This window comes from Podarcis erhardii (assembly GCF_964252035.2).
Source record: "Podarcis erhardii genome assembly, chromosome: 5".
NCBI classification, from domain to species: domain Eukaryota; kingdom Metazoa; phylum Chordata; class Lepidosauria; order Squamata; family Lacertidae; genus Podarcis; species Podarcis erhardii.
Window position 1 is genome coordinate 41,956,392 of NC_138509.1, and position 27,218 is coordinate 41,983,609.

Here is a 27,218-nt window from a genome sequence, read left to right on the forward strand (position 1 = left end):
AGCATTAATGAGAAACTTTAAAGGCTTGTTAACAATATCCTTTCATCAATCAAAAGCACTGTCAGTCTATGGTGCTCACGTCAATTTTCACCTTACCACACAGCTACCATTGCTGACTTCTTTATCCACTCGCCAACCCTAATATATAGATCCTTGTCGGGACAGACTTGAAGGTGATGGAGCCCAGACATTTTCCATCTGTCTGCAGCTGGTGCCAGTTCGTCCAGAAGACTTTGGACTACAGCCTTTAGTCACTTAAAGACACATTGGTACCTGCAATTTCTCCAGTTCTTGGCCTCCAGCTTTTAACTGCCACCTACACATAACTTCACACAGACCAGAGGCTGGTCTGGATCAGCATTCAGCGCAGAGCTCATTTTAAACCTTAATGTCTCCAAAGCTGATAAAGAATAAAATTGATGTTAACTTCAGCTTCTTAAATACCAACTTCTAAATCAAAAGCTTTCCAACAGAGTGGGGGTTGGGGGGATATCATTACAACATGCACAAAGGCAAACACAATTAAACATCCTACAATGCATTTGTGCTATTAGAATGTTTGTTCCTTATTTAAAAAACAAGAAGGAGGAAAGCAAAAGGAAATGCAGGAACCAAATGATTGCTTGGGACTTTAAAATCTATCAGGGGGAAAAAGGGAGGAGAGCCTGGCTTTTGGGGGTTCTTCCAGTGTAATTCTACTCCCTCCAACATATTCAATTTGTTAAAGGGAATAATTTGGGGGCCTGTTCCCCTCCATGTGCTGTATTAAATGTATTTATTTATTACTCATACACTATGTATGCTATTTGGAACAAAAATAGCACAGCCTTTTGACAAGCTATGAAGCTGTATGACCAATTTGCACATCAATGTTACTGAAACATCTTGCCACTTTGACAGCAACAGAAAGTGCTCTCAGTAATATTTTCCAGTTTTTAAAGTCGGTTTTAGTCAAGCAGGAAAAAGGGCCCATAGAATTGGATGGAAGAGAGAGAAGACGAAGGAAATACAATTCGATTAATTTCACCAAGAATATAGCAGGAATTACAATTAAACCTGATTGTAATTCAAGGATTTTTACATTCCTGTAAGATTTTTACGGTGTGATTATTCATGAAATAGTACATAAATCTTATAGGCCTCCCTTTGTATTTCTGTACTTCAAGCAATCTCTTTTTAATGGGTTTTACTCTTATAGTAAAGGTTGGGAACAAGCCCCCAAATTATTCCCTTTAACAGTATGTACCTGGAAAGTAAAAATCAGGAATAAATATTAAAAACACAAATGAGTATTACATCTGGCACAATCTAAAATTATGGCAAGTTAGCATTTGTCAAAACGTTGTGGAAAAAACACTATGAAAAGTAATGATCCATGATATTTATAGGGAAACGTAGTTTGAATGTACTCTTCATTTTTTAGTATGTCTATAACTTTATCATATTGACAGTAATAATATTGCTTGGAGAACTGCATGACTCTTACCTAGGCAAATTAAAAGGTTATATCAAACAGAAGTGAAAAAGGGATTAAAATTAGGTATCTCACCCTCCACTTGCGTGAGTTAAATAGAAATACTATGGGTCATATTCTGAGTTGCTCCACATCTGACACCAAGCTACTTAATATAAATCAGAAAGAGAAAGCAAGATCTGGGTCTAAATCCAAAAAGTGCTTTCGCAAGTATAATTGGCTGAAAGTTTGAACAGAGATACATACCATGTTTATATCTGACTTTTCTTCCATTGTGTAACTGAGGGCAGTGCTCAATGGGCTGCCAGGTGGTTTCACCTGCTTAGATTCAGCAAGGTTAATGCGCCATGCACATTTCACTGCATCATGAGCCCTGGGACGGATGCCGACTGCATGAATTTTGAGGCACTTACAAATTCTGACTTGCAAATTCCTTTGGTCGGACATGCAAAAAAAAACCTATCATGTAAAATATTAGCCCAGAGACATCTTTTGTCTCCTAAACAACCCTGCAGGGCAGTTTGATACAGGGCAACTATATTCTTGGCCAAAACCCCCACACATTTCCACATGGTTTAGTTTTTATGTGACACACGTTTTCTATGAGTTGAACAGAGGGAAGTGGGTAAATGACCCATTGCAAAATCCAGCTTCTTCCTTGGTCAAGGGCATCTATTTCATTATAAATGTAGTTCCACCAAAACAAATATTATTTTTGAATCTTTCATTATCTTAGTCTCTGGAAATGGGCTAAAACAGCATGTGTTGGTATTAGATGCTGCCGAGCCAGCTGTCGTGCCTGGCTGCACAGTGTCTCAATGTCAGCAGTTCAAAGCACTGCAAGGCTGAATGGAAGGAAACTTGATAGGTCAGTGGAACCCAATTCCAAGTAAAAGGAACATAGCTCTCTTGTTTCCAGAGTTTTCTTTAATTCATTTTGGGGGTATTTTTTTTTTTTAAATACAACTAAGTTTACATATGTATTTTCATAAACTGTGCTGTGACCCTCTAACTAGGCTTGAGGGTCGTAGCACATAGCACATGACTATTCCAAGTGACTGTGTTTCCTTGCTGGGTTTCTTCTTGGAGTTGTAGTTAAAGCCACATAAGACAATGCCAGCTTGAACCATGCTGCCATCGCTGCGTTCCTCAGTAGGAAACCTCAGGGTATATATCAAGACTTATGACAGGACAGAGAAAACCCTCAGAGACAAACAATGGGTTTTATACCAGCAAACTCACCACAGGGGGAGGCCGGGAAAAGATGCCAGTGTTTCTGTTCTGGTTGTGTTGCTACTATTACAACACAGTGGTGTACGAGGCTGTTATGTGCTCAGTTCAGGTCCTTGCACGGCCAAAGATAACGAAGGTGCATTAAATGCCATTTTGTCACCTGCTAAATTCTTGGTTGTGTTCTGCTAAGTATTTCGTTATGGTGAGGAGCAGTCACGCCAAATTAAAGATACTACGCACTTATTGAGACATCATACAAGAGCACGAGCATTATCAGCACGTAAAAAGAATGCTAAGATCACACATAAGCAGCAGCATGGACTCATTTCTTTTTCTATGAGAACCCCCTAGAGGTTCTACTATCACAGCCCTCTTCATTAGTGGTCACGCCAGGTTGTAGTTTGGGCATCATTAGCAATCTCGGAAATCACCGGCAAAAGGAAGGCCATTCTTCATCTTACTATGTAACTACAGCACCTTTCACAATACGTACATGGGATGAAGATTGCAGGCCTGTAATACTTCTAGACAGCTAATTCCTGAGGCAGACAGTCTGAAGCACGGCAAATAAGGCAGCTCAGAGATTTCAGCTTGGCTGTTCATTTTCAAATTCATTCTTAAACAGCAGGGAAAAAAAGTAGTGAATGAGCATCTCCTAAACACATTGTAAAACACACGAATCTAAATTCTTCTGAGTTATAGTGCCCTCTGTTGGAAACATACGCCGACAAAAGAATAAGCAGCTTGGCCTACAACACACAAAAATAAACATAGGAGATGCCAGCTCATGAAAATATGTTAGTCAGACGGCAAAATCTCTGCCTTTTGCAGCGAATGAATTTCTGTCATTTTACAGAAATGCTTCCTCCCCCCCCCCCGGCAATACTTTCGGGCTATTGTTTTGTGTCTAAATTGACTTCTACTCCCCCCGCCCCTCTTCAAAGAGAAAAATGGTTTCCTGAGCAATGCTTTTGCTGTGCCAGACAAAATTGCAACAGAACATGTTACTTCTACATACTGTGTGCACATCAGGTAAGGCTCACTCTCTCCACAAAGCAGCTGTATTTTCCACAGCAGAATGTTATACTAGATAAGCTGCTATGTTAGGGAAATGTAAAAATGTATACATGAGCGGCGTACGAAAACCTGACCCTCGGTTTTAAAATCGCAAAGAGCAGACCATAGGAAACACCTGATATTGCAAAGATATCATCAATCTGTCAGAGGATGGTCAGGTTTTTAGATTCTGACACACAATGCATGCAAGCCAGAGGGAGACCTAATTATTCCACTGGGATTCCCATTAGTTGAAGTACTCTGAGGACATTCAAGGAAAAGGCCTCACATAAAGTTTTTTTCCCCCTGACTGACTGAAATGCTCTGAATGTAAAACTGGAGTCTGGTAATCTAGTCTAAAAATGCTTTACAGTTTGATTCTGTTATTCCCTGAACACCTCTATTTATACCTTCCATGTCCCCAGCATACAGCTGAAACTAAACGTATGCTAAATAGCAGCAGTAGTAAACAGTGGTACATTCTTCACGGGATGAATGAATTATTTTTTGAGATGGGCAAGTAAGTGTCTATTAGAAAGAAATACCTGGAATAGAAATATCTGCAAGAAAGGTGAAAGTTTGTGATTTCCTTTGGTTGGTATTCACATATGGAGAGGAAAAAAAGAATACACTCAAACTATACATATTATAAGGCTATATTTTTATCTTGGGCTCTTGCTGACATGTACAAACCACTTGAGCCTTCCTTTCATGGTTTATATTGCCACCAGAAACCCTTGATAAAATACAGCCTTATATTGTACAGTAGGGTATAGTTTATTTTCTCCGTATATCATATACTGTATTATATTTATATACATAGACAACTTGTACATGCATAACAGGTTTTAATAAAGTAATTCTAACATCTCAGTAACACAACATTAATGGAATAACCTAACACAATAATTTTTGTTAGCAATCAGCCTTCTAAAGCAACATATATATAAGAATGTGATAAAAATATAAAAATCAGTATTACTGTGTTACTATTTATGATTCCCTCAATGAAAATTTGAGTTTCTGGTGGTTTGTAATATTTTACTTACATTGAGTTCTTTTTAAATAACCAGAAAGTTTAGTTTCAGTGTCCTTTGGCTGACTATATTTTTTCTGGATAGCATTCTATGTTTAATATAATGCATAGCTATTGCTTTTTATAATCCCGAGTACTGAACAACCTATGTGAAAAAATTTTAAAAAGCAAATGCTAAGAAAAAACCAGAAGCGCTGTTGATCAGAATTTTTTTTAAAAAAAATATACTTCTAAATTATGGCAAAAGGTAACTAACACAGCAGCATAATTTTTATAAAAATATTTGTTTTGTCATTAAACTGCTTTCCAGCATCTGTTTTTTCTGCCGACATCAAGCAATGCTAATGGAGACAAAATATTTTTATTCATATCTTTTTAAGCCATCTACAATGATCTGAAAAGAAAAGCTGTGAATAGGCAATTCAATAGCCGTTTCCTTCTGAATGGGTTTTCAGTGCGTTTCATTAACAACTGTTTACGTAAAACATCATTTCAACAGTTCAAACATCAAAGAAAACAGGAGAATCTTGGGCACCAAGCCTGGCAGAGGTACAAGCTTTTCAATTTGGACAAATACAAATCCAGGCAGGAACAGGGGGAGGTGTGTGTTGAAGCTTATGCATTTAATTTGGCTCTCCGAATACACGCGAAGGCTGTGGATTCCCGGCTGTCCCCTCTGCGAGCCAGATGCTTCCTTAGAGGGGCAGTTGCATCTAACATTTGCCATGCCCCTCCCACTCCCTTATCCTTGCTTTAATGGACATTAAAAATAGAACAAAACAGCACTAGAGATGGGAACAAAATACATGCACAACAGGCACAGTCCGCTGTACTCATTCTGCTGTAAAATGTAAAAACAAGAAAGGCCATACAAGCTGTATCCCTTAGGACATATTCAGCTTTTTTAATATAGTAGTGCCACCACACATTTCGCTTCGGATGTTGTATTATATTTATATGTCACTCAAATATTTACCATTTTCCTGAATTCTACTGTGTGTTCTGAAAGCTTGTTATAAGCCAAGTATCTTTGGTTATGTGTTTTGGCTGAATAACAGCTGTGCCTGAACTGCATCAATATGCTAACTTTTCCTTCTGAAGCTTCTCATGTGACAAAAGCCACTCTTTCAGATGACTTCCTCCTGTGTAGTTGCCAGTCTGTCCACTGCTGCAAATCACTCTGTGGCACGGTATTATAATAGGGACCTGAAAAAGACACACAAATACACAAAGAAAAATGATGCTCCTGAAATATTTTTTCACCCTTCCCATTTGAAAATGCCCTTCCTGTGGTCAACTATTATTATCCTCTTATTTGCATAAATTTTATCCAGCAGTGCCCACTTGCAGGTCAGCGAGGTTAGACTTATTGATGGCGCAAACAGGGAAAAGCGTTCATGGGTACCAAGCAATGCACGTGTGTGTGTGTGTGTGTGTGTGTGTGTGTGTGTGTGTATTCCTTTTGTCACTCAGGCAGAAAAAGGAAATAGTCAAGAGTCCAGTGATTTCTTGCACCTGAGAGCGATCCTGTATGTTTTAAGAATTGCCCATTCACTTCAATGGAAGTCCAATAACTGCCGATTGCCGCAACTACAAGAGAACATGGAGTTGCCTCACCTTAAAAGTCAAATCAAATCAAAGAGCTGGAAAAGATGCAGGAAACAGCAACCAAAATCGTTAAGGATTTGGAGCACCCTCCTTATGAGGAAAGACAGGGTGGTCTAGGGTTTGTGTGTTTAGAAAAAAAGACAGGGGGTGGCAGAGGTAACACATACTGTGGGGAAAGTGGATAGAGGATTCCTCCCCCCTTTCTTGTTCCACAGTACTAGAACTTGAGGTCATCCAATTAAACGGATTGGCGGCATATTTTGGGCAGACAAAAGAAAGCACTTCACAAGCTGCGTAAAAATATGGAACACTCTGCCACAATATATTATGGCCAGTGAATTTAAAAGGCAATTAGACAAACACAGCTAGGAGAGATAAAAACGGCCATGACACTTTCAACCTTGGAAGGTCTTCTCCAAGACTTAAAGGTAAAGGTACCCCTGCCCGTGCGGGCCAGTCGTGACCGACTCTGGGGTATGCGTGCCCATCTCGCTTAAGAGGCCGGGGGCCAGCGCTGTCCGAGGACACTTCCAGGTCACATGGCCAGCGTGACGAAGCTGCTCTGGCGAGCCTGCACCAGCGCAGCACACAGAAATGCGGTTTACCTTCCCGCTAGAAAGCGGTACCTGTTTATCTACTTGCACTTAAGGGTGCTTTCGAACTGCTAGGTGGGCAGGAGCTGGGACCGAACGACGGGAGCTCACCCCGCCGCGGGGATTCGAACCGCCGACCATGCGATCGGCAAGTCCTAGGCGCTGAGGTTTTACCCACAGCGCCACCCGCATCCCTTCAAGACTTAAGCCTAAACTATTCTCAGGTCTTTCTACTTGGAACACAAGAAGAGCCCTGCTGGATCAGATGAAATGCTCATCTGGCTTCCTGTTCTCACAGTGGCCAACCACATAGAAACGTAAGTGTTTCTGGCAACTTCATTATACAGTTTTGGTGAATGCATCCACCAAAACTGTATAATGAAGTTGCCGGAAACACCTATGTTGACAGCTCCACAACCTAGTCCTTACACATTTAAGGTTTGTTCTCCAGTCCTGTCTGAGTTTCTTGTCCTAGTTTTTCAGACTTAATTTGTATGGCCCACAAATAGCCTGTTTGTTCCCTCCTCCCATTTCCACCTCTATGCAACTCCTTATCCTTGACATTTGCCATCAGTTTCTGTTAGTTTCCCCGTTCTACTCTGAAAATCAGTATCTGATCCAAAGACTCCTCTACAGTGGGACCTCAGGTTACATACGCTTCAGGTTACAGACTCCACTAATCCATAAATAGTACCTCGGGTTAAGAACTTTGCTTCAGGATGAGAACAGAAATCGTGCTCTGGCGGTGCGGCGGCAGCAGGAGGCCCCATTAGCTAAAGTGGTGCTTCAGGTTAAGAACAGTTTCAAGTTAAGAACGGACCTCCGGAACGAATAAAGTATGTAACCAGAGGTACCACTGTACTAAGTAGCATCTTTATAAAATCAAGCTTATTCTAAGTACCATTATCACTTTACTCTTGCCTGTTATTCTTGTTCTTGCCACATACTTATTGCATACCTACTGTACGGGAAACATGTTTCTTCTGTACAGCAGCTCACATACTACTGATAGTAAATCTATGGTAAAGGAGAAACTTTAACAAATTTATGAATATGTAACCCACTGTATTAGTGGAAGATTGTTTTATCAAACAGCATTACTGATGCTCATAATTTTTTGAAAATTAAATTAAAACCCAAAGTGCAGTAATATCAGATGTAACATGAGTTTGCAATTTGGCCCATTCAATATTATGCCTGTTCACCACAACATCATGCTTCAGAGTTCTAAATCACACAATGAATGTGGACACAACCAAGGAGGAAGAAATAATCGTCATGGTTTTTTTTAAAAAAATAAAGAAACACTCTCTTTTCTTCTACTTGAAAGCGGGTGCTAGGGATCTGTTCCCATTAGTTAATACACATTTTGGATCACGTCTGCAAAATGTACACACTACCTTTTTAGCATGATTACTGCTGCACAAGTGGCAGATGGGGCTCATCAACCTGGTTAGGTATCCCATTTAGGAGAAGGAAACCTCGGCTTCTAAACCTCCACTGCCTTGCAGGATATAGTTAGTTAGATTTATTACGGCCATTGGCCCATATCGAAAACAATACATCAAAAGCAGGATATATTTAGAAGAAGAAAAGGCTAAGGAGCAAGCCCTACACTAATCCGGGGGGAATTCCTAAGACGATTGGATGAGGCCTTGTGCGCCTCCTTCCGGCAACTCCTGCAGCCAAGCTGGTGCCAAATGTACTACTCTGCTTTCCTATGGATCACATCAGTGAGGCCGAGAGGTGGAGGTGGGGCTATTGTCGTCTGGGTAGCCTAGGCCCGCCATACACACAGGGAAGTCACTTTGGTGCTGCTAATGCTGTAGTTTGATTTCAGCCCTCCCCTGGAGGCACACTCTATTGTCTCTTGAGGCAGATGGATGCCAACAACTGGTACACAACTGTTTCCTTGTTACATTGGTAATGGGTAAAAATGACAATTATTTGGATCTTTGATCATATGAGTGAGACCTCCATTAGGAGTGCCATTACTGGTGTGGATGGTACCCTCAAGACGTGGACAAGAACCATGTGCATATAGCTGGGCCCTGAAGTACGGACAGAGAATAGTTACTGAGAAAGCTGTGAGTGCTGTGAAACTGGCCTCTCCCTTGTGGAAATTAATGAACCCAGGACCAGAAAAGGCTGCCAAATTCTTCCCTCCTCCCCACAAGCATAACGAAAAGCTGATCCAATAATCAAAGGCAACCAATTCCATGAAAATTGGAGAATTCTGCCCTAATAAAGCTTATATGAAAGCATAGATTAGCAGAACAAGAACAGTGTTCGCTACCCCACTGCTGTGTTTTGTTGCACATATTTAGTACACCACATGTACAAATTCTCAATCCCAGCATCAGTAGGTTTAACAGGTGTATTATATCAGAGTCAGCACAAAAACAGCCTGGTTCTCATGATAACTACTTTTCAAATCAAGTAGCAGAGTAAATGTGACTCCAATCCCCATAACTTATTAGTGGATTTGTTAACGACTCTCACTAGGCAGCCCTAAATAGGCTTCCTCTTGTATTGCCAAATTCTGCCTTTTGGAACATACAGAGCATGTTTTTCAGCTGACTCCAGCTCTTCCTGAAAATATTGTTCTTGATTTCCACAGTGAAAACGATCTCCCTCCCTACAAAAGAAGCTTAGAAAGTCAAATGAGGGGAAATGGTGGGTAAGAAATGAGAAATAGCATGGCAGACATTATGGACAGATCACACAAAGCAATATGAGGTACAAAGTTGATATGAGAGCTTTTTGCAGTAGCTATATTCACAAATTTGGGAACATCACCATGAGTTCTTCTGCCACAGTGCAATCAGAACCAGTATTACATTTGTTTTACAAAACGTATTTGGCAACTGTGATCCATAAAATTAGACGTGTAGAGAACTTCTTATACCTGCTCCTGGGATAACTGAAATGGATGTGACCGATGTCCTCTGTTAGAAAGGAAGTTTAGTACTAAATGACCCTCCATACAATAAAGGTGCATTCTAAACTGATATCTGCTATGTGAGTATCCTTTTAAGCCCCCACATCCCAGGTAACTTTCAAGGCTACCATCCAAATGTGGTAAGGAAGGGTCAGGTATATTTGCCAATCATCAGCACAACTGGAAATCTTCCACCAAGATGCACTCAAGTGATCCAGGCACCGATAACATTAGTGAATAATCCTGAACTAGACCACCTGTTGTGGGCTGACTTCACCAAGGACCACGAGTGCTTATTGAAAGACTTTTTGACACAACCATTAATGGAGGTATGCAATCAGATTTTGGAGGGGAAGAAGGCACCGGAATCGTGGAAAGAAGCTTTCATCACATTGATTCCTAAAGTGGAAACTGAAAAGACCCAACTTAAGAACTACCGTCCCATCTCACTCCTAAATGTGGATTACAAAATTTTTGCAGACATTTTGGCAAGTAGACTTAAAAAAGTATTAAATGAAGTAATTCATAAGGATCAGGCAGGCTTTCTTCCAGGAAGACATTTGTCTGATAACACTAGGAATATTATTGACATTTTGGAACTTTTGCAAACTAATATCAATACAAAATCAGTGTTAATTTTTGTTGATGCGGAGAAGGCCTTTGATAACATTTCTTGGAGGTTTATGAAGAAAAATTTGGAAGGGATGGGAGTGGGACGGGGGTTCGAAAATGGAATAGAGGCAATTTATTCAGAGCAGAAAGCTAAACTGATAGTTAACAATGTGGTGACAGAAGAGTTTAAAATTGAAAAAGGAACACGACAAGGTTGCCCCCTATCCCCTCTGCTTTTTATTTCTGTCCTGGAGGTGCTTTTGAACATGATTAGGGAAGACCGGTTGGTACAAGGAATACAGGTTGGAGTGAAACAATTTAAATTGAAAGCTTTTGCAGATGATTTGGTTTTAACACTACAGGAGCCAGAATCTAGTACGAAGAGAGTGTTAGAATTAATTTATGAATTTGGTCGGGTGGCGGGGTTCAAACTGAACAAGCAAAAAACTAAGGTTCTGGAGAAAAATTTGACACCTTTGGAAATAGATGGGTTTCAGAAAGAGACAGAGTTAAATGTTGTTAAAAAGGTAAAATACCTAGGGGTAAACTTGTCTACCAAAAATTTGAATCTATTTAAAGATAATTATGAAAAATGTTGGTTAGAAATTAAGAAAGATTTAGAGATCTGGTCAAGATTGAAACTTTCCTTGTTGGGTCGAATTGCAGCTATAAAGATGAATGTATTGCCGAAGATGTTATTTTTGTTTCAGACCCTACAGATCGTGGACAGAGTGGAATGTTTTGGGAAGTGGCAGAAGGATATTTCTAGGTTTGTCTGGCAGGGCAGAAAGCCCCGAATAAAATTTAAAATACTAACTGATGCAAAAGAGAGAGGGGGGGGGTTTGCCCTGCCAGATTTAAGGTTATATTATGAAGCTGCGGCTTTCTGCTGGATGAAAGATTGGTTACTTCTTGAGAACACTGATGTCCTAGATCTGGAAGGGTACAATAACGTTTTTGGATGTCATGCATATTTGTGGTACGACAAGGTAAAGGTTCATAAAATGTTTAAAAGCCATATTGTCAGGAAAGCTATATTTATGGTCTGGACAAAATATAAAGACTTATTAGAAGGTAAGACCCCGAGATGGTTATCACCAGTGGAGGCCAAGGTTCGAAAAAGACCCAATATGGAGGCCGGATGGCCGAAATACTGGGAAATAATAGAAAAAAATGGAGACAACTGGAGGCTGCAGAGCTTTGAAAAATTAAAGAATAGGGTGCAAGACTGGTTTCATTATGCCCAAATTCAAGAGGTTTTTAAGTCGGATAAAAAAATAGGATTCCAGGTGGAAAAATCGAAATTAGAGACAGAACTGTTAGAACCTAAGACCAAGGTACTCTCAAGAATGTATAACTTGCTGCTTAAATGGAACACTCAGGATGAGACAGTCAAATCAGCCATGATAAAATGGGCTCAAGATATTGGGTACAACATTATGTTTGAAGACTGGGAAAGGTTATGGACCACTGGAATGAAATTCACGGCATGTAATGCCCTGAAGGAAAATATTATGAAAATGATATATAGGTGGTACATGACCCCAGTTAAACTTGCAAAAATATATCATCGGTCCGATAATAAATGTTGGAAATGTAAGGGGGCTGAAGGGACATTCTTTCACCTTTGGTGGACTTGTCCAAAAGTGAAGGCCTACTGGGAAATGATCTATAATGAGTTAAAAAAGGTGTTTAGGTACACCTTTCCTAAGAAACCAGAGGCCTTCCTCCTGGGCATTGTGGACCAAAAGGTGTTAAAGAAGGATAGAACTTTTTTTATGTATGCAACTACAGCAGCAAGAATACTCATAGCAAAATATTGGAAGATACAAGATCTCCCCACGCTGGAAGAGTGGCAGACGCAATTGATGGACTATATGGAACTGGCTGAAATGACAGGTAGAATCCGAGATTTGGGAGAAGAAACAATGGAAGCGGACTGGAAAAAATTTAAGGACTATTTACAAAAACATTATAAGTTGTATGAATGTTAAGAACCTGCATGATTTGGAAACTCTAGCTCCTGCAACTAGACTGAGAAAACAGAAGACTAAGTTATAAGTAAGAAAAAGTTGAAATTTAAAGTTTTTTTTCTTTTTATGTATCATTTTAAGGTATAAATGGCTGATAAAAGGAACTTTAGATTTAGTATAATATTTTGAAAGATATAAATAAGGTACGAAACAAGGTAATAATTTGCTGATATGTTTTATTGTAAAGAACGCAGGGTGAGGGAGATGTGGGGAAGTCCAGTTAGTAATGTAAAAATGTATTTGAAAGTTGTTTTATTTCTTTTTCTGTTGTTTTTTTTGTTTGTTCTTTTTCTTTTTTTCTTTTCTAAGTCTCTATATTTCTGATCTTGTAAATTGAAAATGCAATAAAAATTTTATTTAAAAAAAAACAACAACCAAGGACCACGAGTGCTTCCTGACCACTCCAAAAGAACTTACCCACAAATGGGTGGCCATGTGGGTCACCTGCTGCCCACTCCAACCTGTGAAAGCCTCTTTCACTAGCTAGCTGGGGAACTTTCCACATGTGCCCAGACCCAGTGGGATAGCAGGCAACATGGACTGAGGTAGCCAGTCTTGCAATTACCAAATTAACCAAGTTAACATCCTGACTTGAGACTCTTGAGATTGACTGTCAGAGGAAGCAGGTCTCAGTGCTGAGGGGTGGAGGGCTTGTGTTTTGGACTCTAGTCTGGCTAACATGGTACCCTCTAAACATTTTGGACTACACCTTTCATCTTACTTGACTACCAGCCATGCTGGCTGGGACTGATGGAAGGGCACCTAGTTGCCTATTTCTGCACCGCTCTTAGACAGGTGAAACTTTATGCCTCACTGTGATGAGAACAGAGGCTTCCTCCTTAAACTGGGTGGGGGATAGTTAGTTAGTCTTTCTTCCTTCTCCTTTTCACCAGGCACATTCTGATAGTTCTACTTTGCATGCTTAACCTCTTGCTTTAAACATTCCTGGGGAATGGTAGAATTCCCAGGTAATTTTTTTAGTTTATCTGAGAAGATCTTATCTCGTTTGGAGAGTGGGGACACTAAAAACAGGAAGTAATGTGATGAGCCAATCAGGAAGCTTAGTAAGTAGAGCAGGACAGAGATATGGTAATTAGGCAACGAGCAACCAATGTTTGTTGAGAAGAATGTGTAGTTAGGTGTTTGTTTTAAAAAAAGAAAAACGTTTTAAGAGCTCATGTTTACTTAGAAGTAAGTCTTCAGTTCAATGGGACTTACCGTAATTCCTAGTCAACAGTGGTTCATGGCCTTTGGAATTCTGTCTTGAGCAAAGACAGGCTTGGTGCCCACTTTACTGTTAAGGCATCAGGTGAAAAGATTTTAGTTTCCCCAGGCTTTTAAGAATGCCTGGTGTTAGAATTTTTAGCTTAGAGCAGTTTAGATTCTATAGTCCATCTGAATGTATACCTGTGTGCCATTTTGTTGTGGTAGCTATTATTATTAGTAGTAGTAGTTTTTCCATTGTTTCTTATGACATTGTTAGCTGCCCTGGGAATTAAATTTACTGTGCAGGATATAAATTGTATAAATCAATTCATCAGTCAATGAACACATGAAGTAAATAAACAAACTAAAATAAGACAAACGGAAACAACATATAATGAATTAATTAGTAACTTGTATTAGGATTTCAGCAAGTGCCAGGAAAATTTGCTTTTCTCATACTAGCATATTAGCATACCAGTTATGTTAAATTGTAAAAGTTGGGGGTGTGGAGAGAGCATAAGTTTTGAGCAACAAAACTTTTAAGGAAGGAACTTGTCCTCATATTGAATTGTCAGCATAAGCTGAACACATTTTTTAAAAAAAGATTTTGAATAGCTACACTGACTTGTGACTTTTGTGTGTGTGCAAATGTATGTTTAGGATCTGTAGTACAGGGGCAGGAAGTGCACTGCCCAAGCACGAGACTCTTTTTCCTTCCATATATTGCAAACATCCCAATGTCTTACACTATTAATGGCTTTTAAACTGATGATTTATTTGGTGAAATTTTAAACTGGCTGATTTGGTCAGACTCTTGAGGGTTTTTTTTGTTTTTGCTACTACAAAACTTTTGTAAAGGTCAAATTTATATAAACCATACCCTCACCTTGGGGCATATTGTTTTGTAAATTGCATACCATCATTTACAAGTTACAAGTCATTTTCAGCATTCAGCCAATGTGCACAAATTATAGCATTTTTACAGAGAAGATGGAGCTCATCTTGAAATGAGTATATTAATTTTTTGAGCATTTACAAACATGGTAGCACCACTTGTTTTAAAGATGGTATCTGGCGCGGAATGTTAAAAAACGGAATATTGAGACCTGCTGGTTGGAAGTGCACAAAAAACATCTTGAAAATTGTGAAGCGGAAACTAGTTGCAATAGATCTCACAAACAATACGTGACTATTTCATCTGCGTTAATAAACTTGATACCATATGAGCTCCTTTGGTGCTCTGTTTTGAAATATTTCTAAAAATCTTAAACAGGCTATATCAGCTTCCAAATCTCATGCCACTGCCTTACCCTCAACACTTGCTCCCCTTTTCATTATAGCAAGCTGCTCTCACATATAACATAAAACAAATGCACTTGTATGTTGGAGGGTATATTGAAGTGGCAGTCAGGAATCTAGCAACATTGGCATCAAATTTTATGATGCTTTAATTTTGGCTTGGGTTGAACAATCTGTATATGAATTGAATATGCCCTTATGAATATTGGTGTTAAGTGTGGCAAGGCTGCTACAGATTGAGTGTGCAGGGTCATAAAAACAAAAACAAAAACAAAAAGATTTTTCTAACACTGTACCCTGAATCTCAGGAAACTATTGACGCGGGATTTATAGGGGTGGGGTAATGGGCAGGGCGTGAGGACTAGCTGATTTTGGCACCATTCTATTGTTGGAAAGCAGACTATTGTGGGGAATAGATGGGTTTAACCCATAAAAAAATGCAAAAACAAATGTGTTGGGGGGAAATTTTATATCCCAAGGTGCGTGCTTTCTTATTTATTTTCTTATTTATTTATTTATTTATTTATTTATTTATTTGTTTATTTATTTATTTATTTTCTTTCTTTCTTTCTTTCTTTCTTTCTTTCTTTCTTTCTTTCTTTCTTTCTTTCTTTCTATCCTGTTCTGTAATTTCATATAAAATTGTATCTATGCTGTGTGCAAAATCTCAATTAAAACCAGAACAATAATATGATCAAAGCATAATGCATTAAAGAAACAGAAATACAGAATGGGTCGTCTGACAAAAAGGCTATAAAAACAGTAAATCATTTTCATACGAAGGCTGAAAAGAAGTAGAACTGAAACAACCCATTCTTAAGTATCTCAGGATAGTTAATATGTCTCAAAAACCAAACCAAGGCTGTGATGTCAGAAGAAGTGTGCTTCCCGGGGGTTCGTTTTTATTTGGAAAAAAAATCTTCCTTATATTTCTTCCTTTTCCAGAAACTATTGCAGAGGTTTTTGGTAGGTTTGGATTTTTGTGTGTTCTATTTTGTTTTTGCACATTGCTTGAAGTAAAAATAAGAATAACTTTAAAAAATATTAACACTGTATCCTCACATGTTGGTTATTTCAAATGTCATTTCTAGATTTTGAAATATTTAATCATTTGCAGTTGCTTAAGACAAAAAAGCACAGCAGCAGCGAAAATCAGCCAGTTTGGAGGATATTTTTTGGTACCAGAATAAAAACTACAAATGGTAAGTTCTCAGAATTTCAGGGCAATGTTTACTACTGCGCAATAGAAGGACTATACTGTAGGTCTATGGGTGTGTAAATTCTGCAACAAATATGCACTGAGAGTGTAACTGCAACCACAAAGGTCTGGGTTACCATTAAAATATACTGGAGCAAGAGATGATTGCATGGGAAGCTGGAACTGCCCTACCTGAGCCAGGAAGGCTGATATTCTATCAGCTAAATGGATACTTTTGGAAAACGAACTACAGAATTAAGCACACATTCAATAACACATCAATCAGAAAATAAGTATTGTACCATCACTGTACCATGTACCTATGGGATCGCCTCTCCTGGTATGCCCCGCGGAGCACCTTAAGGTCCACAAATGACAACACTTTGGAGGTCCCAAGCCGCAAGGTGGTTAGATTGGTCTCAACTAGGGCCAGGGCCTTTTCAGTACTTGGTAGAACGCTCTGTCACATGAGACTAGGGCCCTGCGGGACTTGACATCTTTCTGCAGGGCCTGCAAGACAGAGCTGTTCCACCTGGCCTTTGGTTTGGACTCAGTCTGACCCTTGTTTGCATGGTTTTGATCTATGGGCTACTTTTAAAATGAGGCTGCATTTTAAATTGTATTTTAGCCTGTATTTTAAATTGGTCCCCCCCATTATATTTTTATTGTAATTTTACTAGTGTTAGCCGCCCTGAGCCTGGCTCTGGCCAGGGAGGGTGGGGTATAAATAAAATTTATTATTATTAATAATAATCAATAGAGCTGGAGTGTATGTGTCAACTCTCCCACCTGCTGTCTAGCAAGTAATGCAACTCAAATACTTTGATAGTATGTATGGTGGGAAATTAGGAACTTCCAGTGATAATGCTCTTTCCATTCTCATTCTTCTACAGTGTAGGAGTCATAGATTTACAGTGCCACTGAGCTGATGGTAAGGCTTCCATCAGTGGAATGGAGAGGGAAGCAATTTTCTGTGATCCTCCATTCCCTTGTAGCACTCCCCACTAAATCTGCTCCAGAAGGCATCCCCAAAACACACATGTGGAGCAGATGCAGGTTAAGTGTGAGGGACTGCAGGCAGGAGGGAAGCAACTTTATTCCATTTTTAAAATAAAATAATATTCCATGGTTTAAAGTATGACTATATATATATATATATATATGCTTTCGTAGATTTTCACGGGTACAGGAATGCAGGTTTTGGTGTCCTCGGGTGTCTTCCCGTGTAAAAGTTGGGGTGTCTAGGCGACGTTTCGACGAGGTCTCACTCGTCATCTTCAGGCTGGTGCTTTCGGCTTCTTGTTACTCTGTTCCAGTAACAAGAAGCCGAAAGCACCAGCCTGAAGATGACGAGTGAGACCTCGTCGAAACGTCGCCTAGACACCCCAACTTTTACACGGGAAGACACCCGAGGACACCAAAACCTGCATATATATATATATATATATATATATATATATAGAAAATGGCTCCCCGCATCAGTCCGCTGATGCAACTTTACTCTGAGTTGAGCAATACTGCTAGATACAATGCTAAGGGTGGAAAATACTTTCTGGTTCTCACTGAAAAACAAACATCATATTAGTTATAAAAGCAGTCAGTGCATCTTTAAAATTTAGGCACCTATGCTATGAATGCATGATTCTCAGCAGTAGTGAAAAAATGCACTACAGGTACTATATCACCTGTGCCATTTAACAAGATTGATCAATGCCTCCTTTTGGTTTAATTGTGGTGACAACATTTAGCCAACTAAAAATAATTAAATGCACAAAAATTTTTTTTAGAGCCCTGAGGATATTTTGGAGGGGAAAATACTGCCAAAGGCTTTTGCTTTAGAGCTTCAGTTGCATTTAATGCAATTTTTATCAATAACTCAGCAGCTCATATTACTACAGCCCCATTGAAATTTTCATGCTGGGAAATCTAATTCATCCAATACATGAATCCATCACTTACAGTGCCTCTTTCTCAAATGCTATAAAACTTCCAAACCCATAGATTTGTCTCCAACAAAAAATAACATGAAGGGGCCTTTCAATCAATAATGGAATCCCTCTGATTCTGGTACCAGCTGAATATTTTCTCCAACTTTGCTTTTGTTCTTCTGGGTAGAGGCCCACAAGGGAAAGAGCTTGTTTTCACTCGCAGCCTCATCAATACCTAAATCCTGGTGAACAAGTGACACTGAGAAGCTGTAATCAATAGCTCCCTCTGCGTTTTTTCTTCTGGTCAAATGGTTCAGCACTACTGACAGGCTTGACACTTAGAACATGATGCTAAATCTTTATCAACAGCCAGCTAGGTGACTGGCAGAACAAGACTCAGGGTGGTCATTAACGCTCGTGGCAATCTGTGAATAAACTAACTCCTCAATAATGTGTTTGTTTAGAAAAAGGTGAGGGGGGAAAAACTCCCTGCACAATGTATTGATTGCTTTTGAACTGCATTTAGCAATTTCAGTCTGAGGATGGAACAGAAAGTTGCACAACTGTGATGCTCTGCTTGTTAGGGGTTTTCAATTTGATACAGCGGAAAACTGACCATCCTATTATACTGGTTGATAGACTGAATAGTTACAGAAAGCTGCCAAACTGTCAAAAATAGATCAGGGAGGCCATAATGGAAACAGCTGAAATATCAAGTTATAACACACAACAGAAATCACACTTAGCAAAAAATAATCTTTCGGTTTGTTCATGTCCTATTGCTTTTTCTCCCCCCTGTTCTGTGATAGAAACAAATACTGTAATATGAACCAGCATGTGTTCCAGTTTTATTGCTAGCCACCTAAGGAATTAATGCACAACTAGGTTTATGTGCGTACCACATTCCAAATCAATGCTTCACAATCTTCTCTTAAATGCACAATTACTCCATTCAGTCTTGAATGTTTTAAACATTTTGACTGAATAACACACTTCACTTATGCTAGATCGATGTTAGTGTCAGGTTTTAGCTTGAATGATAACATAAGCATATAAAATTGGCAACAACAAAAATCCTAGGCAGTTACTGCAGCTTGTACTAGCAGTTCTACTAAACATACGATATTTAAGTCATAGAAGAATCATTTATGATAGTCTTGGACAAATCAGCCCAACATTCTCCAATTCCCAGGGGTCTGTATGATTTCTTTTTGATCTTCCCATCCTATTCTAATGAGATTTTTAATTGAACTTTATGGGTTCCTTTTAAGGACTGCAGCCATCACAATCAATCTAAACTGCACTAAACTATTTGAAGTTTTCTTCACAAAAAGGTGAGCCATCTCCACCAAGTCCTTGGCATAATTTAAAGCAAAGATGTTGCATCTCTCAGCTGCTGCCAGCACCTTTTCCACCTTCTCATAAAGTTGAAGGTCAGTGTATGAATTATGTGATCAACCTAACTACAAAAGGAGACCTGTAGAATGCACACTCCAGAAATTAGGTGGGCAAGATCTGCAGTGTGAAATAACACTTTTTCTTAGGGAAACAAATCAGGGATATTAGAAATATCGACTCTCATAGCCTTTTTAAAAAGTCTGATTTCTAGTAACACTCCAATTCCAGATCCTCACAAGATCATGTTTTCCTATATTAGCAAAGACAATTCGGACTGATGTCTGTACAAATTGTAAATATGGTCATTTTATTCAGTGCTTTTTTTCTTTAAAAAATGTTTAGGGGTACTCTCATTTTCCTACTCATATTGAAATACTGCCCTTCAACGAGGCCAAACCAAAATTCACAAAATGTTTAGGGGTATGCGTCCCCCCCCCATGTCCCCCCAGAAAAAGCACTGATTTTATATATACTGGTTGCATTGTGTTTTGTGAATGCAATGAAATGCTTTGCAATAGCCCAATAATATGTAGCCTTTCTGCAAAAAGCACTATACTAATTAAGCAATCTCTTGTGGGTCCATAGGATCCAATGCCTATAGAGTGCCTATATCGTCCACATTCATGTTAATTCAGAGGACAGCTCTAGGCATGCAAAGGCATCCATTCATAGAGCTGTCTTCTTGATTAAAGAAGAGTTTCATGTATGCACTGAAATCTAGACTGATGGAAATAATTTTATATATTTTGTTTTAATGTAAGTGAAATATTAGCAAAACGTTTACAGTTAAATTTGATATTTATTTATTTAAGAGCATGTATAAAATGCTTAGCATTTTAAAAAAATATCTCTAAGTGGAATACACTTTGAACAATACAGAAACAATATCTAGTGAAACAAAATACAACCTAAAACCAATGAGACAACAGCGTAAAAGAACATAAAACAAAGATTCATAGACATAAAAAAAAAAGAGTCTGATGTTCTAGATCAGGAAATACATGGACAAAAAGAGAAGTATTTGCAAAACATCTGAAGCAACTGCTGGTTCCTCGTGCCACAAATCAGGAGCAACAGCAGAAAATGCTTGTCTTTGGGTCATTATCCTACAATATTCTCGCACTGTTCTGCTCCTGAATAAGCTCACCTACCAGGGCAACCAAGGCCAATTACATTCCCAAAGTGGGCCTGAACCCAGAATGAAATGGGTTGAGATAATCAGGTTCCTCCAAGAGTATCTGCAACTGGACTGCCACCATCCTCTCAAGTACCTTACCCATAAAAGGGATATTAATGACCAGGGAGTAGTTGTCAAGTTCTTCAGGGTCCAGGAAGAGCTTCTTTACAAGTTGGCCACCCTACCATCCCCCTTCAAGGAATCAGGCACCTCACTCGCCCACACACCAAGATGAGTTAACCACTCCCTGGACCTACCTGGCCAGCCCCTCTCAGCTAGCTGGCCCGCTACTCAAGGATGTAATGTTGGCAGAAAAGTAAGCCTTATCTGCCACCTTCACCACCATGTAGGAGGCACGGCTCTGCGCTCTGATCAACTTTGCACTTTGACTCTTACACCACTTGTCCTCTAACCTTTTCCCTGGAAAACAAGGAAGCCTACCAGGCTCCACGGTGTCAGAGGGGCCCCCAGGAGCAATCAGGTCAACAGCCTGACACTCCTCACTATTTCATAGCAACACCAAGGCACTGACAGGATCACCAGCTTTGGTTTGTGGAAAATCCTCTGTAGCATTCAGGAATCCCTGGGATTCCATACCTTTCCAGGGGTGAGTCGGCCTAATGGGCCCCATGCCCTTGTAGATGGGGATTGGAGCTGTAAAACCAATATTTCACCAGACAATGGCCTGTCTATGATAATGGAGAAAATTCACCCCTCTCCTATTCAGCCAACTCCACTCACACCCTGCATCAAGACTGTGTCCTACCCTATGATGAGAACTTGTGACAACCCCATGGTTGCTATGAAATCCTGAGCTGGTATAGTCAAGGTAGGCTTGGTGTGGATATTGAAGTCTCCCAGAACTAGCACCCTGGGGTTCTCCAACACCACACTTCAGCCCACCTCAGCCAGCTAGGCCCACCTCAGGCAACAAAGTGGATAGTACAACACCAACAGCTCCAATCTGTCCTGTTGGTCAACACAAGGCACAGGTCCTCAAAGCCTACCTCATAATTGAGAAGCTTCATGGTGAGCATGAAGGAAATTTTATGGACTACAGCAAGTGCTGTATGCTAAGGTGGAGATGTCTGAATTAGCTTCATACTCTCTCTATATGTAGCTTCAGCTTCTTTCAATCTACGCCCAAGCTGGTGGAAGAGACTCATGATACTAGCAGTCATATTGAGTGCAAATGAGTCTTGAAGGTAAATGGCAGGAACAAGATACCACACAAACCTTCCCATTCTCACTCAGAATCAGTTGCTACTAGCTGTTCCAGGACTCAGCTCTGCCAAGTTGCCCCACATGACCAGTACCCATGCACCCCAGACTTCAGTGTTTGAATGTGGGGTATCATGACTCAAAAGCATTAAAAAAATATTGCTTTTCAGGTTCTAGGACTGAGCTCTGGCATGGAAAATTCTGGTTCAGATTTAGCCCTGGCTGCTTCTGCCTTTCTTTGGGCAACATAGTGATGAATGATTGATTGATACCGCTGAACCATTAGCTCTGGTGCTAGTACCCGAAGTTCAAAAGGCTGCAGGGCTTTGGATCAGTTGTTGCATCAAAATGCAATTAAATGCTGCAGAGAAAATATATGATGGGGATGCTGCTACTGTTTAGGGGCTTTCCCCCCCCATAAAGGGGAGACACTTTCAAATGCAAACCAAAGCAAAGCATTACAAGGCCAGAATCCTTCCCCCCCCTTCCCTGTCCTTTGATAATGAAAGCAAATCAGTAAGGTCATTCTAAAACTTTGTGCCAGCACCTAGATAGCTTCACACTTACAACATAGGTCACAATAACAAATGCCAGCCAATTCTCATGCCAAGGTAATAATATGAAATTAAAAAATATCTGAGGCAATTGTCAGACACACGTCACTAATGGGGCAAAAATGACTAAACTAATGTATAATTATATCCCTAGCTTGCTACAACTAAAAGGCTGTGTTCTACATTGCCTAAATTGGTGAGAGTCTTTAATGGAGCTATGCCACAGGAATACGGAGACAATGTGACTCGCTGTGCGAAGGAGGCTGGAACGTGCCTGTCTCCCAAAATCCAGAACCTGACACATTGGGGATCCAAGTCAAACTTGTTCCTATATGAGTGCAGAGGGCATTCTGCCCTTTCCCACCATATGAGCTCATGTAACCAGAACTGTTTGCAGGTAATGAAACAAAATGTGTTACCTCCGCACCACCCTAATGCTATTAAGAATCTAAAAGACGATCTCATCTCTGAGTGGGACTAGTACCTATCCAAAAAGCATAAGCCTTTTATTTCATTGAAGAAAAAAGAAAGGAAAATGAACTAAATTTGTACAGGTGGATGCATTAAAATAAATGCAGCACTCCTATTTCAAATAAATGATGGAGGAAATAAATCATATTAAACTGGTTTATGCATTAATGCTGATTAAAAACACTTACTGACCTTATTACTCATGGGTAGAGTAGTTTTCACAGCAGATATATTTAATCTAATGACATTTAGCCCGCAAAGCTTTCTATCTAAAACCACCATCTTCCATCAACTTTATTTTAAAAGTTGACATGAACTTACAGGATTGCTTCTCATTGCTCCTCCCACAGCTCTGGCTGCCTTGCTGTTGCCTGCCAGGTCCGCTAATTGCTTGTAAGAAACTGCCTCTCCAAATTTCACATCTCTCAACAGGGTCCACAACACTTCTCTGGTGAATGAAGCTGAAAAGGAAAAATAAAAGAAAAATAAAAAAGGAAGAAGCAACACAATGTTCAGAAGCAAGGCTTTTTTTTTTTATCTACCCAAGACAAAAATAGTCAGGAAGACTGACATTTAAACTAGGGTATGAAGAGCAACATTTTCTCTTTCGAATTAGCACACCAATCAGTTCTATTATTGTGTTCTATATTTAAATTCATGATTATTAGAGACTGTGCTCCAAGTAATTGATCACTATTAAAAAGGCATTCAGTGCTTTGATTTTCCTATATTTTTAATTTGCTTCCAGTACAATTATCCTGTTAACACATACAATGTGCTTTCCCATTAAATTGGCAGAGTATAAATTAGCATACAGTCAAATTAAAAAAAAAAAAGAAGGGGAGGAAGGGAATAACTGGCGGTACTTATTTTATAAAGCTTGTATTTCCTAATTTCAAACTTCAGCTGGGTCACACTATAAAGGAAGCCCTACAGCCAGCAGACTGTATTACCCTAGCTGACTGTTTTTATTTTTTATTTTACCCCCAGCAAAGACCCTCTAGCTACCATTTAGCATTGTAGATATCAGAAACTGCCTGTGTCTCTGAAAATTTGCTGCACATTTAAATGGGGGAAGAAGAAAAAAACTCCTTTTAGAAATCAAAGACTTATTAATTTTCTGTCTAGTTACACTTGATTTTCATATTGTTCTTAATAAGGCATGGAGGGAAGCAAAAGAACATGGCAACCTGCTAACGTAGCTGCTGCCTCATAATGAGACATTCATCTATGGCAGGGGTTAGCAAACTTTTTCAGCAGGGGGCCGGTCCACTGTCCCTCAGACCTCATGGGGGGCCGGAATATATTTTGGGGAAAAAAATATTAACGAATTCCTATGCCCCACAAATAATCCAGAGACGCATTTTAAATAAAAGCACACATTCTACTCATGTAAAAACACCAGGCAGGCCCCACAAGGCAGGCCCCACAAATAACTCAGAGATGTATTTTAAATAAAAGCACACATTCTACTCATGTAAAAACATGCTGATTCCAGGACCGTCTGCGGGCCGGATTTAGAAGGTGATTGGGCAGGATCCAGATTCCAGGCCTTAGTTTGCCTACCCATGATCTATGGTGATTAAAAATTGCCTGTAGCTGACCCGGCATGATCCAACTACAGGCACCGTTGCAGCAGATGGCGCTTTGCTGAGTTTTCTCCAGTCTGAAACTCTGATGCACCTGCGCTGCCCAAGTCTAACGCACATAGACCTACTTTAAACATTACAGTGGTACCTTGGTAAGTCGAACGGCTTGGCTCCCGAACAAATCGGCTCCCGAACACCACAAACCCGGAAGTGAGTGTTCCGGTTTGCGAACTTTTTTGCAGAAGCAGAACGTCCTATGTGGCTTCCGATTGAGTGCAGGAAGCTCCTGCAGCCAATCTGAAGAGGTGCCTTGGTTTTTGAATTGTACAAGAATACCTTGGGAGCTGCTTTTCTTGTAGAGTCATCCCAATCAGCTGCTGAAATGTTTGGAGGCCTATAACCAAAAGGGTTCTGCCAAGCTGGTGTGTTGGAAAAATTCACGTTACTGACTGTGTCCACATGGGCTCAGAGAGTGTCTTTGGAAAAGAGAGCATTAGTCCACCACTTTTCCTTCCCAGCAGTTGAAACAAAAAAGAAGAGTTTGATGCACGATACCTAGGTAGAAACATAACATCCTCATTCACCTCACTATGGCGAGAAAATGGGGAAATTTCACATCTGCTCTGAGCTACATTTCCCCATGTTTCTTCCTCCACCTTGCATCCAAGCAGAGAGCTAAGAAGGCAGACTGAATCATTGAACATGCAAACTAGAGAGTTCAGCTTACCATGGATCACGCCCCCCCCCCCAAAAAAAAACCTTCTACTTGAAAGACAATGGCAGTGAGGAAGCTCAAGCTGAAATGGCAAGCAGTGCTTTTGAGGCTAACAAACTTAAGGTTTTCAGGAGGGTAAATTACATTTCTATTCTGTCAATATAACAAAAAAGTCACTCACACAATACGCAGTCTGGGAAAAGTATTCTCTCTTTGTTCTGAAACCCACCTACTTTTATGTTTGTTTTAAATAATATTTTAAAAAAATCACTTCTTAACTGAACAGAATGATAATCACTTCATTGAAAAAAAATCTGTTTAGCTTTTATTATAACATTAAGCAAATTAAACATCAGCATAATCCAGGTGATACTAGAAAAGGGTCATCAAAGAAATTAACTTTGTTGTTCATTAATTTACATGGATTAGTAGAGGGCGAAGAGATAGCAAATCTGCTCTAGTTTTTTATGATATAATTTCAAACTGTACACCATTTGTGGCACTAGGGTGACTTTGGGGTTAATCAGACTGATTTGTCCTTTTAATTGCTTTCTATTCAAAGAAAATTCATTAGATAATGTTCTCTTCAAAATTCATGAATCAATTTAACTGAAGAAACCATATTAACAGCTTTGGGTTCATTAGCACATGGAGTTGTGTTACTAGCTGATTGCTAGGAGAGTTTCCTTAGGCAAACAGATTTTGTTTACTGTCATTTCTTTAGAAAGGCCTATTTTGAAATCCAATTGCAACAAGGGAAGAGTGGATTTCCCCCATTCCATTTCATTATTCTTCTGTGGGTTGGGCTGTGCCCCCATGCGCTGCTCTGCCTGCCTTTTGATTTTACAAGGTGAATTTTGATAATTAATTTTAGAAACAGGGGGCTCTTATCAGTTTGCTCTTGACTTAAGCTTCCCATCCTTTCATGTGATGCATACTGGGAAATGTAGTCTTGCAGCCACCCACAGCAGGCTCAGCTGATGGCAATTGCCCCCCTCCCGCCCACCCCGGCAGTCTCCCTGTCAGGTTAATGACTCCTTGGGGCAGGTCCTGAAGATATATTCTGCACGGCACAAAAGCAGTGCACCACCATAGCAGAAGCCAACTGGAATCAAAGGCAGGCTGATGTTATAAAAGCAGCTTGCATGAAACTGTTAGGAGTGCAGACAGGCAGACAGCAAGCACAGGGCAAGAGCAAAGGAATAGTTCTTGCAATGAAGTAAGCAAGCCCCCCCCCCCCCCAATCTGTACTGTGACTGGTTAATCTGGAATCAGGGGCGAGTAGTGAGACAGACAAGTTTATGGATGAAACCAAACTATTTAGGTTAGCAAAAATCCAGGTGGATCTTTTCAGAGATACTACAAAATGACCAGTGGATAGTCAGTGTAAGTAAATGTAAAGCAAGGTTTGGGCAGCTTTTTTTAATGCCTGAAGTCTGCATTCACTTGGGCCCAACCCTCACCTCAGGAGGCTGCATGCCAGTGGTGGAGCGTGGCCAACAAAAACGTGGACAGGGCTGGGGAGGTATGTTATTTGGTACTGCTCATATTGATCCAGAGCACACACAAAAATGCATACCTAACAAGGTAGTGAGAGGCGCCACCCCACACTCATATGCTCATACATGCCCCATGCACACAACACTTGCACATTTTCAGGCGCTAACAGAGAATTCAGTGTGTGTGTGTGTGAGAGAGAGAGAGAGAGATAGTCTCAGAGCTGCTTCCCTTAAACTAACTACAGAGGTACCTCGGGTTAAGTACTTAATTCGTTCTGGAGGTCCGTATTTAACCTGAAACTGTTCTTAACCTGAAGCACCACTTTAGCTAATGGGGGCCTCCTGCTGCTGCTGCGCCACTGGAGCACGATTTCTGT

The 27,218-nt window shown here is 39.9% G+C and overlaps 2 protein-coding genes across 10 annotated transcripts in view; one reads left to right on the forward strand and one right to left on the reverse strand.

Moving 5' to 3' along the window:
• The window catches only part of EBF3 (EBF transcription factor 3), a gene marked incomplete at its 3' end in the record, with an annotated part of 663,555 nt that overhangs the window by 245,962 nt on the left and 390,375 nt on the right, over positions 1 to 27,218 (forward strand). The window lies entirely within an intron of this gene.
• MGMT (O-6-methylguanine-DNA methyltransferase) overlaps positions 4,997 to 27,218 on the reverse strand; it is a 183,811-nt gene continuing 161,589 nt past the window's right edge. For all 9 annotated transcript variants that reach the window (XM_081863337.1, XM_081863335.1, XM_081863336.1 and 6 more), the window contains 2 exons: positions 23,360 to 23,499; positions 4,997 to 6,005 (listed from right to left, as the gene is read on the reverse strand). In XM_081863337.1, the coding sequence (XP_081719463.1) occupies positions 5,874 to 6,005; positions 23,360 to 23,499 (272 nt within the window). In that variant the 3' untranslated portion in view covers positions 4,997 to 5,873. The remainder of the gene's footprint in view (positions 6,006 to 23,359; positions 23,500 to 27,218) is intronic.